Genomic DNA, 16,075 nt, shown 5'->3' on the forward strand with positions numbered 1-16,075 from the left:
TCAAATCCATGTCTCTCCAATTTAGAGACAAGGATGTCGTGCAGGACAGCGTCAAATGCTTTGCACAAGTCCAGGCAGATGACGTCAGTTGCTCTTCCCTTATCCACCAATGCTGTAACCCTGTCATAGAAGGCCACCAAATTTGTCAGGCAGGATTTGCCCTTAGTGAAGCCATGTTGGCTGTCACTAATCACCTCCTTATTTTCCATGTGCCTTAGCATAGTTTCCAGGAGGATCTGCTCCATGATCTTGCCGGGCACAGAGGTGAGACTGATGGGCCTGTAGTTCGCCGGGTCTTCCTTTTTTTCCCTTTTTAAAAATGGGGGTTATGTTTCCCCTTTTCCTGTCAGTGGGAACTTCCCCGGACTGCCATGACTTCTCAAATATGATGGGCAGTGGCTTAGCCACTTCATCTGCCAGTTCCCTCAGGACCTGTGGATGTATCTCATCAGGTCCCATGGACTTGTGCACCTTCAGTTTCCTTAGATGGTCTCAAACATGATCTTCTACAGTGGGCAATTCTTCATTCTCCCAGCCCCTGCCTTTGTCTTCTGCCACTTGGTGGTGTGGCTGGAGCACTTGTCATGAAGACTGAGGCAAAGAAGTTGTTGAGTATCTCAGCCTTTTCCATGTCCCAGGTAACCAGCTCTCCTGTTCCTTCCAGAGAGGGCCCACATTTTCCCTAGTCTTCCTTTTATCACCAACATACCTACAGAAGCTTTTCTTGTTGCCCTTGACATCCCTGGCCAGATTTAATTCTATCAGGGCTTTAGCTTTCCTAACCTGATCCCTGGCTGCTCACACAATTTCTCTGTATTCTTCCCAGGCTACCTGTCCTTGCTTCCACCCTCTGTGGGCTTTTTCCGTCTGCGTTTGTCCAGGAGCTCCTTGTTCATCCCTGCAGGCCTCCTGGTGTTTTTGCCTGACTTCCTCTTTGTTGGGATGCATTGCTCCTGAGCTGGGAGGAGGTGGTCCTTGCATATTAACCAGCTTTCCTGGGCCTCTCTTCCCTCCAGGGCTGTATCGCATGGTACTCTACCAAGCAGATCCCTGAAGAGGCCAAAGTCTGCTCTTCTGAAGTCCAGGGTAGCGAGCTTGCTGTGCGCCCTCCTGTCATGGTTTAACCCCAGCCAGCAACTAAGTACCACGCAGCCACTCACTCACTTCCCCCCCTGCCCAGTGGGATGGGGGAGGGAATTGAAAAAAAAAAGTAAAACTCAGGGATTGAGATAAGAACAGTTTAATAGAACAGAAAAGAAGAAACTAATAGTGATAATGATAACACTAATAAAATTACAATAGTAATAATAAAAGGATTGGAATATGCAAGTGATGCACAATGCAATTGCTCACCACCAGCTGACCGATGCCCAGTTAGTCCCTGAGCAGCGATCCCCCCAGCCCCACTCCCCCCAGTTTATATACTAGATGTGATGTCACATGGTATGGAATACCCCGTTGGCCAGTTTGGGTCAGCTGCCCTGGCTCTGTCCTGTGCCAACTTCTTGTGCCCCTCCAGCCTTCTTGCTGGCTGGGCATGAGAAGCTGAAAAATCCTTGACTTTAGACTAAACATTACTTAGCAACAACTGAAAACATCAGTGTTATCAACATTCTTCTCATACTGAACTCAAAACATAGCACTGTACCAGCTACTAGGAAGACAATTAACTCTACCCCAGCTGAAAGCAGGACACTTCCTCACTGTCCTAAGGATCTTGAGCTCCACCATGTCATGGTCACTGCAGCCAAGGCTGCCCTTGAGCTTCACATTCCCCACCAGACCCTCCTTTTTGGTGAGAACAACATCCAGCATAGCACCTCTCCTCATTGGCTTCTTTATCACTTGGAGAAGGAAGTTATCATCAACACATTCCAGGAACCTCCTGGAATTCTTATGCCCTGCTGTGTTGTCCTTCCAGCAGATACAGGGGTGGTTGAAGTCCCCCATGAGAACCAGGGATTGTGAATGTGAGGCTGCTCCTACCTGTCTATAGAGGGCCTCATCCACTTGCTATTCCTGGTCAGGTGGCCTGTAGCAGACCCCCACTATCATGTCACTTGTCCCTTATGTCCCTTTAATCCTGACCCTTGGTCAGCTCCTCATTTCATCCCCAGGCGGCGCTCCATGCACTCCAGCTGGTCATTGACATAGAGGGTTACACCCCCTCCTTGTGTCCCCTACCTGTCCTTTCTAAAGAGCCTGTATCCTTCCATTCCAACACTCCAGTCATAGGAGCCATCCCACCATGTCTCCATGATGCCAGTGAGATCATAGCCCTGCAAGCATGTGTGCATCTCACACTCCTCTTATTTATTTATGCAACGTGCGTTTGCATAGAGGCATTTACATTGGGCCCCTGATGAAGCTGGCTTACTGGCAGGAGTGTCTGGAGGTCCTTTGTGCTGCTCTTCAGGTGCTCTCCTGCTGACCTGTGATCCCTCTCCAGCATCTGTTGCTGGCACTGGCATCCAGCTGGTAGGAGTGGGATGGATTGAGGTTCCCCTCCCCCAGCAACTTTAGTTCAAAGCCCTCTTCACCATCTTGTCAAGCCTATGACCAAAGATGCTCTTCCCCTTGTTTGACAGACGGACCCCATCAGCCCCCAGTAGACCAGGTTTCTCAAAACGAGTCCTATGGTCTAAGCAGCTGAACCCCTGGCTGTGGCACCAGTCCTGTAACCATTTATTGATTTGCTGGATTCAACCGGTCCTTTCAAATCCCTTCCCTTCAACCGGGACAATTGAGGAAAAAACTACCTGAACTCCAGAGTCCGTTACCGCTGCTCCCAGGGCTCTGTAATCCTTGATACTCCTCCTGGCTGTATCACTGGTGCCCACATGAAACAGCGACAGATAATAGTTGGTGGACTGTACAAGGCTTGGTAGTCTCTCAGTGACATCCCTGATATGAGCCCTGTATCTGCTGCTCCCTCTCATCCATATGGGCACCAGGGGCATTGTGAGGATGTTCACTGTATCAAGGGTGACTACACAGCTTTAAGGAGAGGGGGTGAAGGGCACATGGGACTTCATGGTGTCTTCTCAGTCCTAACAGTGAAAGGCTTGGGAAGGAGCAGGTAGGTCCTGTGGGACAGGGATTTTGCTTTTAGACCAATGGACCCCCTTTTGGAGGATTGAGGACGTTTGGGGAGAGACAGGCTCGACCTGACAAAAGCTGGCAACAGCATCTTTGCCACCAGTCTGGGCATCCTGGTGAGGAGAACTTTAAACTAGGAATGGCCATGGAGAGAAATTACAATGCACAGTCAATTAAGGAAGTGGTGGGCAGGAGTGGACAGCAAAGGGTGCAAGGTGGCAGGTACAAGAGAGGCCTCCAGAATAATAAAACAGAGTGAAACAGGGTCCACCTCAAGGATGTCATATGTACAGAAATGTACACAGCCTGGGAATCAAGCAGGAGGAACTGTAGCTCTGTGTGTGGCCTCTGAAATATGACATTGTCCAAATTACTGAGCTGTGGTGGGATAACTCATGCATCTAGAGTACAAGCTCTTCAGGAAAGACAGGCAGGCACGCTGGAAAGTTCTGTCAACGGTGCTACTTATAGGAGGCAAAACTTGATCTTAAGATCCATTTGGGCATTGCACCAATGAGTTAAGTGTGAGTGAGGAGAAATTCTTTTCCTATGTCATTAGGCACTTCCCTGAGCTGTTTCCTGAATAATGGTAGAAGTACAGTTTATATTGTACTAGCAACTTTGGCATACTTATTAAGTCGGGAATCCATATTTTCCAAACTAAAATATCTCATTTCTAATGTAAGCAGGAATGGCAGCTAGTCACCTGACATGGTAATAATATGAAGAAATAAATGTAACTTCAATGTCAAGACAGTGGAAAGATCCTGTGAGTTTGGTCAGTGTAATGAGAATAATAAACTTTACTGGACTAGTGAAATCTTAACTTCTACTTGCAAGTACTCTTAAGTGATCTGAGAATAGTCATATTGGAAAGAAACAACAGAGCCTGTTTACAAGATATGAAATATTGTCTTTGTTTGATAACTTTTTATATACTTAGAAGTCCTTCTGTGGAAAGCACATGAAGGGAAATCACTACTTCCATAAGTTAAAAAAAAAAAAAAGACAAAAGAAAATTGGTTGTTCACATCTAAAGCCATAGCTTAGATAAGGACACTTTACCTTTCCTTACATTTATTCAGTTACTTCTCTGAGGGAATTAATGTATGTGTAAATTGCCAATAACACAATACACAAGCTATTACTGAAATATGAAAATGCAATACAAATGACACAGACATTTTGCATGACAGACTATTGCAAAAGGGCTTTATACTTCCTGCATAATTCATAACCAGTAGGAGAGCTTTTAGAATTCCTGTGCAGTAAAACAAAGGGATTCCTTCTGAATACTCCTGGAAGGGAAAGATCTTACTGAGCATCTATGGGGAAAAGATATTCAAATTGTATATTGTAGATATAGGGTCTTAACATAGTAGTTCTAATGCTCCTCTATGCTTTCTGTTTCCACATTAGCGAAAGGAGCAGCCACTCTAAACTATTTTAATGTGAGCATTTGTGCTCTCCATTCTTTTGTTTTGCTCCTCTATTCTCCTTGCATTTGATATGATACAGAGCTCTAAATTAACTTGGTATAAAAGCACTTTGCAGCTGAAGAATAGAAGGAAACCTTAAAAGGTCAAAACCTCACTGTGAGAATACCATGACTCTTCCCTTAGAATTTTCTCATATTTCTAGCAACACCCACATTTATAAACTTTTGATCTACTTGTGCCAGGAAGACTTAGTGTTATATTTGTAGTCCAACCTATTTATCATCAGCACTGAATATCTTTTTATATCTTCAAAACTTTGTATCCTCAAAAAAAATTGTAAAAATTCTAACTGAAACTCCACCTACCCCTCTACTTGTAAACCTAATGCGGACTTCTATTCTTCAGGGCTTGTGTAAGTGGTTGTAGTTGCTGTTTCCTCCCTTCTGGCCTACATACGTGTTTCCACCCTATAGTGACCAGAGTTGCCAGTGGGGGTGATGTATGCCTGTGTCTCATTCTAACATAGGACTTGAAACACATCTGAATCCAAAGGTGGGAAGCACTCTCAGACCTCACGTTTTAAACATAGGAAAGTCTGCATAGTGTCTTATAAAATGGATCTTTTGGTGTTTGGTTTAGAAGGTGCTTTCTAGAACATCAGATATTTCTCTGGGGTTTTCTAGCCTTGCAAACAGTAAGTTATTTCAAATGTATCATTAAATTATTTGAAATGTATCATTACTGCTTGAGTGTAGTTCAAATCACAGGAGAATCTCCTAGCTTCTTAACTGAACATCCCACCTGCCCTCAGTGTTCTCTGAAATGTGAAGGATCGACTCTCCCACTTCCTGGGATGCTGCTGGTGCCAGGGTTCAGCATGTAGGCTTCCCAAGCAACAGTAATATCTGTCATTTTGAATGAATACAAATCTCTAACAATCTATGTTTGTACAGTCCCAGTGGAAACATGTGGTGTCGGCTGTGCTTGCAGTACTTTAAAGGCTTTATTAAGTCAGCTGGCAACACACCCTGTCTCCAGGCACTGAATTTTATGGCAAAAGAGCTGAGAAACCGAACCCCTTTTTTTTTTTTTTTTCCCCTTTTCTTTCTCCTTTCTCCTGTCAACTAGCTTTCAAAACCACAGGAAGTGATTTTAAAAAAGGCTTATGGGTGTGCTGCTATGTTGTTAATACCCACAATAGAGTTTACAGGTGAGCATTTATACCCACCCACACAGTCTTACACATACACACACACACTGTCAAGTACCTTTATGCAGTCTGATACAAACTCCATTCAAATTATTACTGTTGAGTAAAAGAGGAACTGTACAGAATTTATAAATAATTATAAGACAGTTTTCTTAGCTCATGCAGCCATTCGAAAGGAGGCTATGCAAAACTGTGGGAAGGTTCTGGACCATATATCACAGTAAAAATCCACAGATACTCTGTCCAGTGACCTTTTAAGGACTGTACTTGCTGTTTGCTTTAATTTAGACAAAATTGTTTAATTGGTAAATGTTAAAATATTAGTTTGCTTAAGTCATGTTTTGAGAATCAGTTGTTCAAAGGCCGAACTTTTCAGTGACATTCAGAATCTTTTCTCTTGCAGCCATTTCGTAGAGTGACGTTTTCTGTTGTGAGTCAGCCTCAGGACCCACATCAAGGGTCATTGCAGAGTTGCTATGACAGCGGTCTGGAGGAGTCAGAAACACCAAGCAGTAAGAGTTCATCAGGGCCAAGACTGGGTGCCCTTCCACTCCCAGAGGACAACTACGAAAGGACTACGCCGGATGGCAGTGTTGGTGAGGCAGAGCATATGGAAAATGGTAGGGGCAAACACGACATTCACACACATAATCTCACTAGCAAGTGATACTAAGTACACTTTTGAAAGGTCAGTCCAAAACCATAAATAAATATATTAAATAGCTAAAATTGTAATTATTTTAAAGTTTGTTAAAATGCAGATATACAAAATAATGGAACATAACAACATTAGTAATAAAACCAACACTTTCTTTTCTTTACATGACTTAAAAAGTATATTGCAGAAGCAGTTAAAACTTTGAGAAAAATACCAGTAGAGGGCTGGGGAAATGGTAATTGAATTAAATTCCATACTTTTCATTTTAGATAAAAGACCACAAAGGACATGTATTCTCTTTTCCTTCCATTTTTGGTTCAACAAGTACTTAGAAAATTTCCCAGAATGTAATATGTACAGCATCAGCAAAAGAAAATAGGATTTAAAAACCCCACTCTAGAGAATTCCCTTTCCCCAAAAATGTTATATAGACTGTTTTCAAAATAACAGAGTGTCAAGTCCATTCTTCATTATTAAGAAAAGAATAACATTACTTTCCTTTTGTTCACACTTTATTCTGTACAATACTTTTAGAACATCTCATTTAAATTCAGGGTCTATTTATGTAGAAGGGGAAAATGCTGAATCCTTATTTATTCTATAGTAACTCTCCAAATATTACAAAATAAAGGTAATTTAAATCTCAGGTTTTGTTTTCCTTTCTATCTAAAACTACTTAGAATTTTAAAAAAACTTTTCAATTTGAAATGTATTTCATAAACCCTGAATGTTTTACTGTTCTCCACTTATTGGCCTTCATCTAAAATTTTATGAAGTCAGACACTGACTTCTTTGTCTTTCCATATGCCCATAAACAATAAAATAAATTATTGTATGTCAGAGTGTATAGATTTGATAAACAATGAAATAATGGGTTTGCTAATCCAATTGGAATTGGTGGGTATATGCAAGAAGAGTGGTATATTGTCTGTTATAGAATGAATGAATTAGTTTGACTAAGTGCATGTTTTAGTTTTTCAGAGATTACAGCACTGGGTAATTGTTTCTTGGTTTTTGTCTTTCCTGAGATAGACATGTTGACCCAATAAAAAGATACTATTCTCCATGGTAAGATATTGCCAAATCTAGTATGTATGACTGAAGAATGGCTACAGCAGTCTACATATGCTTACAATGTATAACCCAACAGCAAATGACTAATTGACCAAAAAGGAAGATGGTGTCATCCATCTAAAAAGAAGATACGTTAGGTTATGTATGTTCATACGTGTGTGTCTATATATTCTCCTTGGTTGTTTACATGAATATATCTCTTTACATTTCAATTTTCTGGGTGTGTGGTAGGGGAGAAAGTGATATTGGTATTACTAGAAAAATGTCAGAAAAAAGTTTCTAGACTTTGTACCTAAATTGGGATGATTATTTTATTGTCTGTTTTGTAGTGGGATTTTGTCGTTAAGATAATGAAACTAAACAATTTGTTAATACCCCTGGACATATAGCAGTGCAGTAGATTGCTAGACATTAAATTCTGAGTTCAGAAAGTATGCTAACATGGAGTATGACTGAACCATATTGGGAAAACTGTAGAGTCACATCTGAATATAATTTTTAATATATTTGGTAGTCAGTGAAAATCATCACACTTACTGAAATTGTAATTGAAAATAAAAAGTGCTTGAGCAGTGTCAAAAATTAAAGCAAACCAGTTTATTTAAATTTTTGTGGTTTTCATGCAAAAACTGGCATTGCATTCTAATAATTAAAGTATCTTAGACATTACTTTGATTTTTTTGAAAGGTAATAATTTATATTTGGTAGGATAAATTTGTTGGATTCAGTTTTAAAAGTAGTTTGGTATAGATAGAATAGGTAGAATAGATAGAAACATAGAGCTAGACAAATATGAATGAATAAATGAATGAAAACAAAATTACCATGGAAAAAAAAAATTGCATGGCAGGACTTGCATATCAGCAATCAGGAATTCCTTCTCCTTTATAAAACCTTGAACTGAGACCTTTGAAAGGTGGGTGACATTGTGATGAAAATTATACTCTACAGACTTTTGCATTTTGCTGTCACATTTTAAAAACAAGATTTGAACAGTGGCATGTCATCTGCCTCCAGAAATTTTTGTTAACATTAATCTATAAATAATGACAGAACAGGATGGAATGTACTTTTGTTCCTCCATATATGTAATATCTGACATTTGAGTGAGAGTTTTCTGTGACTGGATTCTTAAGTCCACTTGTATTTTAACTATTTTAAGCACAACTGTATTGTTCAAATTCTGATAAAGTAATCTTCAATATTAATGGATCATTCTGACAGAAATAGAATTGGAATTGAAATCTGTCAAGTGTTCATTTGTCACATTTAATTGGAATCTAGGTAATCTGCAGTGTTTAGCTTGGTTAGGTTTTAATCAGAATTTGTACTGGATTTTCATGCAGATTTTCCATGGAAACAGCACTTTGGAAGCTATCTTAGTTATTAATTTTTATTACTTGATATATTTACCATTTAATTTCAGTTGGTGTGAAACAATGCAGTTATAACTAATTGCTCTGGATTTCCTTTCATTTTAAAGTTTGAAATGATAATTTTCAGCACAGTATGCTAAACCCTCTGATACATTTGATACTTTTTTTTGCAAGCTAAGATGACTAAGGAAAACAAGTGATTTTTGTAGTTAAGGCAAGTGTAAGAAGGTTGAGTTCGCAGTCAAAGTAAATAGGAAATTCGCCTTTCTGTTTGCTGGTAAGAGGCCTCTTTCTATTTTCCAGGATAAAATGCTGGAAACAAAAAAAAAGGGTAAGGGAGTTGGTTTTCTTAGAATATGCTGTACATTACCTACCAGCCTACATGGCTGTCAGATGAAGATTGAAGTTTTGTTCTGATGATTAGCTGTGGTATCAGATGCAAGAGAAAAAAAAAGGGGGAAGAAAAAAAGAAATGTTGGCAGATTGACTGTGAAAATTCAGTATGCAAAGATCTTGTTAATTAGTAAAATCTGCAGAACCAGAAGTAACTTCTGAGTTAATTTATCCCCTGCCCTTGGAGCTTTCCTTACAAGGAAATTCTGCTCATATGTGCTGCCTTCTTCTCTAATTTTGCTGTTAGAACGGCACTGTCTTAACGTAAATTGCACAATAATTTTCTTGAGAACATTTTTATTACATTTGTATTTGTATATCAAGGGTAAAGACATTACCATGGTAAATGAGTTTCCTGGTCTTTTAGTCATAGTCTTCTGGTTTTGACAATGCATAATACCACATATCTCGGAGGAAAGTTAAAAATCCCCCTGTGGCAGATACTTCCAGAATTACGTATCCTCCTGACTCTAACAGTTAATAGTCAGCATGTGCTTTAAATTATGGTTTTCTAAGTATTACTATTATTATTATTATTATTATTGATGATGATGACAATACTAATAGTAATAAAGAATCTAATTTATCACAAGTCATTAACCTTCTTCAAGTTACTGGCCTGAAGGGTATCTTTCAACAGGAAATTCCTCTGAAGGCTATCAAAATTGTTTTATTTTTATTTGCTTTTTTCTCCTATTTAACAGTTTTAGTGACTGTTCCTTTTTATCATTATGACAAAGCTCATGGAAGTATTCCATTTTACTTTTAAAATACTGTGGATTATTATGTTTTCTTATAATTTATCTTTCCTCTGAACTATATATATTCCTAGGTTTTTCATTCTTTGATCATCATGTACCTGTTATTTTTTTCTTTCCATGAACTTCTATTTCTTCTAATTTAGGTAGGGATAGCTGGAGATGTACTCTCACCATTTGAGGAATGGACAATACAGCCTTTTCATATTAATTCCTGTGTTATTATTTACACATACAATCTCTAAGCAGAGCTTTTCATTGTTCTGTTTCATGTCCATTCACCTGGTTCTGTCAGGTCTCTCCTGTTTCTTGCAGCCTTCTTGGAAATATTTCATTATATTCAATTTTTTTCAGATTTCTATATACTTAATATTTATTTATACATGTAGTGGCCTAATCAGTTTTATTTTTTGTTTAATTTAGCTAGAGTACCTATAGCAGTGAAACTGCGGTACTGTAGATTTTGGCTCACGTATTCTTCCCTGGAGATTTGTTTCCATGCAGTCATAATTAGACTGTTAGCCATGCCTAAGGTGCCTGCTAGCTCAGGTTTTTCTACATGATCATATCTTTGGTCTGCAGCACAGCATTTTAAGTTAACCCATGTTTCAGTATCAAATATGTAAGAGTTGGAGAATAGCAGTCATCTCTGAAAGAAGGAAAATAGGGTAATGGTTTACAGCTTCCATTTTTACAGGGGGAAATGGAGTAAAGAAAGATTAAGTGACATGTCTGAAGTCACAGAGGAAGTAAGGGGCAAAGCTTGAAAATGAGCTCAGAATTTTTGTGATTCAGATACTTGACTCCCACAAAGAAATCAGTAGATAAATTACACTCTGGCTGACACATGAAGAACTAAAAGGCAAGGAAGAGAAGTGCATTATCTCGGTTCATATAGTCTGATAATATGCTATGTTCTCAATGACAGTTTCAGATTTAGACCGTAAGTGTCAAAGTTCCACTGTCATTATAGAGAAGGGGTTCATGGTATGTGAGATGATGACTTAAAAATGTGAAAGGAATTTTGACAATTAATAAATGTAATTAATTTTACTTACAAGAGCATTTTCTCACTTTTTCTTGTAAAATAGAATATTAATCTATTCTTTGGACCAAAGTGTTAATAAAATGAAAAAAAGAATCATTAGTTTACAGAACTCATGTTTACAGAATCCATATTTACAGAATCCATTTCCCTTTAGCTTTTTGCAGTGCAAATAATATGGGTTAATGTTCTTGAAGACTTAAATGTCCTTGTTGTAAACATTGCAAACTAGACATTCATTGACTTATTCCATAGAATTACTGTACTTTTGCAGTTCCCATTATTTTCAGATGTTCTGTTCTCTTGAATTCAGGTCCTAAAATTGCATGTGAATAATTTTGCTTTTAATAATGTGTCCTGAAAATTTTAATGTAAGTAGTCCATCTGAGAGGTTGAGTCAGTAAAGGTTTCCAGTGTAGTGATTACATGCTAATAGTTCCTTTTTTGGTTTGTTTCTTCTTTCAGTGCTGCTACATCTGCTTTTTCTTAAATGTTACCCTGCATGCATGAACCCAAAATACCAGAAAGTGCTGCACAAATTACTATATAATATATATACATAAGAATTCTTATCCTTGTTTCTGATAAATCCTAACCTGTAATTAGGCACACAGTGAACTCTGGATTCTGTAAACGTAGCAACATATATAGGTAATGTTTTGGAAGACATACATACTCAGTGATGGATTGTCTTGAGCCAGTTTGTTTTGAGAATAGAGTATTCTGCTAAGACCTATAAAAAGACATTTTATAAGAGGAAAAAAAAAAAAACAGTGTCTAAGGCAGAAGACATGCTGTGCAGGGATCCTGTTATACTAGTGTAGTCTTATGTAAGGCAATGAACCTGGCTGGGAAGAACATTGGCTATTTTCCTCCTTGAATTTTTTTCCTTTTTAATCTTTTACCACGTTCCTTTAGATGACCTTACCCCATATGTCTGTGAGTTTCTTCAGCAGAAGAATATGTGGTTTGCTAACTTAAATGAACAGTAATATTTCAAGTTTCAAAACTATATGGTATTTGTTCTTTATTTGCATTTTGTAGTGTTATATATGTATACTTACAGCAGAAATGAAGGAAGTATAGTTTGATTGTGTTACAAATTCCTAGTGCTGATATATATTTTTACATATATTTTTACTTTATTAGGTTAATAACATACTATGGAAGGACAAGCAATTATTTTAGGTTGTGCATTATATGTCATTGCACTAAGGCTTATTGTATCTTATCTACTATGTTTACATTGTACTTCAAATGCATAATGCAAAGTAAAGGACCAAATACAGGCCAACTGTGAGCAGAAATATTTCTCACTGAAGCCGCCAGAATAGTATATTGTTTATGTCCTCTCTCCTTACCTTTTTATTCTCCAAGACCGTGCAGAGAAATACCAACAACTTCTGTATGCTCTCTGTTCATGAAGTATACCTGAGTATTGCTGTGAATTGTTTTCAGCTTGATCAGGATTTTGGCTGCTCAGAGAACGTATGCTTGGATCTGCTGGAATCACAGAAGGAATGCTTGTTTCTGTATTGGAAATCCACCCCTACACATTGATAGGAAAGCTAACAAATTATTCAGCATTTTTCTGATTTTCTGGATAGCATTGTTATTTCTCTTGCTGTTCTTTGTCTGTTGCTTTCCCGTTGTATTTGCTCCAGTTCCTTGTGTGCTTCATAGTGAGGAATAGTATATGGCTCTTTTTTTTTTTAAGCTATATTACAAGATTGCTTCCTCCACTCCTGATGACAGTATCCTGCTCTTAAAAATAAAAGACATACAGCAATAATTGTTCACCACTCTTAAAAGCAGTATATTGATATCAGACAACTTGAACTACCATTTACTAAAACTTAGGTTTCTTTTATTACCTTTAAAATAGGAAATCCATATTACATTCCATCAGTTTTTAATCAATAATTTGAAAATGGAGAAAGACTTTAGATTCTTAAAGAACCATTCCTGCAGTTATATCTGTTAGGATGAGGCAGTGAGGGAAGCGTTTATATGTGCATGTGGGTGTGCACACATGTACACATCTTGGTGAGTCAGTTCTTACTGCAAATACTCATGAGAGCTAGACAGTTGCACTTACATAACCTGCCTCATCTATGGATTTCAAATCAGTTCACTGAGATGGGTATGAAAGAACATACTAAACTAAGAAGTGGAGAACTAAGTCATCAGAAAGTGAAGCAGTATGTCCAATGCCATGCTATGAATTGATCTTTCATCTGGCAATTGATCCAAACACTGCTGACCCCTCAAAAAGTAATAATTTGAACAACAACTTCCAGCTTGCAGTCAAGTTGATGAGGGTTTTGCTATTGACTTAGTGGTGTTAGGCTTTTGTCCAAGTCCTCCATGCCAGCTGCTAGCTCAGGCTGCCTCCCACTGATGCAGACTGCAGAACTCCCTTTGATACTGTCAGAGTCCTGAATGTAGACGGAGGACAAAATACATTCCAAAATTTACAGAGTCAAGGAAGAAGAGACATCTGGTTTATGAATGGATTATTTAGGAACCTTTGCATCCATGGCAGCCTCTTTCCTGGAAAAAATCTAATGCAGATAGTCAATGGAAATCTATTTTTCCTCAGTTCAGAGGAGCCCTTTCAGCCTACTGTATTTTCCCAGTTCTCTATTTGTATTTAATGACAGTTTCTTCAGTTTCCCGGACAACATTAGATCTTTCTGTCCCTTCTAATCTTCAGGTATAAAGAAGATCCAAAAGAAGTCCCTTATAGAGTTATTTCTCCATTTCAGTGAAAAATACATTTTGTTCTCTACTGCTGGTTCCCAACTACTGTTCTATTTATTTATTTATTTAATATTCATTGCAGCAAATGTCAATATTTTATCATATAGTACTTTCATAAAATACATAATCTTACTACTTTTATCTTTCTCATACAAGTTTGATGCTTTGGCTTTGATGTTTTAAAAGCTGGGCTAGATTTTCCGATATGCAAAAAAAGACTGATTAAATTAAGAGAAGAATCTGATTCAGAACAAAAATCTGACTGTATTTTCAAAATGGTGTGCTTGGAATGAAGGGACAAGAGCATGTCTAATTGGCCACACAGTTGAATCTAAAGGAATCATAACATTCACAAAGATTTGTTTGTAAAAATCTGCAAACAAATTCAAATCAGAAGCATATTAAACTGGCATGTGCCCATCTATGTCATGAACAAAAATGTAAATGTTAACTACCCTTGTTATATTAAAACTTTGAGTAAAAGTGGAGTGCAAGTATACAGAACAGATAGTTACGACCCCAAGTTATTGATATATACATCAATTGCATTTTCACATCTAAGTAACGTAACTTCTTAAAGTGTTCTTTTTTGTTTCTTTTTAAAATAATGTAATTTGTAGTAAAGATTTGTAAAATGTAAAGTTCACTGTGACAAAACATAGAAGAACATTTAAAAGAGATAAAAAGACTCAACCTTACATTTCTTTTTACATCCAAATCTGAAATTTTACATTTTTTTCAGCCTGTAGCTTATCTAAGCAACTCAAAAAAGTTTACTGAATGCAGTTTGGGGTTTTTTTATGTGCTGATGTGTGAATTCAGAGTTAGAACAGCAAGTCTACTTATCTAGTTGCTACTTAACTTAATTCTTCAAGTCTAATCATAATCTGGAAAGGTTCATGGTCCTGGCAGTATTCCTGTGTGCCAGACTTCCACAGAACTATTAATGAGTCCCATATATGGGAAACCCAACCAGTATATAGAGTCAGACCAATGATCATCTGGTGGCCAAAATAGGATGCTCAGGGAAGAATATAGCAGGGCAAATAAATTGATTAATCTTTCAAGTATTCTCCTATATATCAACAGTTTGTGACTCTCATTCCCTGAGCCAGATACAGTGAATTTAATTACCTTTATGGACTTATAGACACAAATTTGTCCAGTTTCTGTTAAGAGTGCATGCAACTATTAATATCTCTTTTTCCTAATGAGGGTTTTTAAGGGATTGTGTGTCCCATTAGTCTTGTATTGGACAAAGGAAAAATAAACTTGCTAGCCTGGTAGGGACCAGTAGATACGCATTTTCTAATGAGAATGTTTTGCTTTGTACCCATAATGATTTTTGCTGTTGTCTCTTGAAGTACTTTTTTCTGTTGCTATTTCATTTCCTAAGAACAGCAAGTAATTTATGCAGGAAAACAGAAATAAATAAGGTCTGAAAAACAAAGACTGAAAGGAAGTGTGTGTATTTCTTATGTATTTTAGCAAATATTATTGTCAGGTTAGTATGCCAAAATCTACAGAATGGTATTTAAAGGAATTAGAAGCCCCAGTATAATATGTGACATCTGGAGTTCTGAAAGTTTTATTTTATAGGAGGTAATTGCTTTTCAGAGAAAAGTAACAATTTCTTTAACGACCAGAGGATTTCAAGGACAGCATAATATAAATTCAGACATTTAAGCATTTATGAATATTACTATAGTATCACCTATATGTGCTTTTTTGCCTCAGCAGCAACATAGCATTCAATGTGAATGTCAAATGGTTGAATATCTAGAAAAATAATCATGGTATATGCTAGAAGAAGACAAATATTAGGATTTTTTAAAAATTATACCAATTCATTAGTATAGTAGTTTAAAATAAAATTCCAGAGGAGGTTGACTTGTTTTAGGCAAAGAACAATAACAACGAAACCCCAACAACAAAAAAAGGATTTTAGGCTCCAATACAATTTTTATGCACAGATAAAAGCAAAAGCAAAGTCAACATTTATTATGTGAGAAAATATATTTTAGTAATCTGCTTTTTATTAGGGATTTTTTGTTTCTTTTTTTTACTGTAGACTGGAGTATTAAATTCTAATAGTACTAATTTCAAACCTTGTATCACAGTTAACTTGGAACATGCTATTAGAAATAAATTTGCATCAATGATTGATCCATTCATGTTTAAAAGAGCTGTCCATTTTCATACTGCTTTTAAGAACTATAGAAAGGACAAATACATCTCTCAGTAAATAATAATAAAAAAA

General features: G+C 37.2%; 1 protein-coding gene across 1 annotated transcript in view; it reads left to right on the forward strand.

The window, feature by feature from the left end:
• PCDH7 (protocadherin 7) overlaps positions 1-16,075 on the forward strand; it is a 296,633-nt gene that overhangs the window by 137,027 nt on the left and 143,531 nt on the right. The window contains 1 exon segment of the mRNA XM_030002716.2: positions 6,152-6,368. Within this exon segment, the coding sequence (XP_029858576.1) occupies positions 6,152-6,368 (217 nt within the window).

Source organism: Aquila chrysaetos, chromosome 1 (genome assembly GCF_900496995.4).
Source record: "Aquila chrysaetos chrysaetos chromosome 1, bAquChr1.4, whole genome shotgun sequence".
Taxonomy (NCBI): domain Eukaryota; kingdom Metazoa; phylum Chordata; class Aves; order Accipitriformes; family Accipitridae; genus Aquila; species Aquila chrysaetos.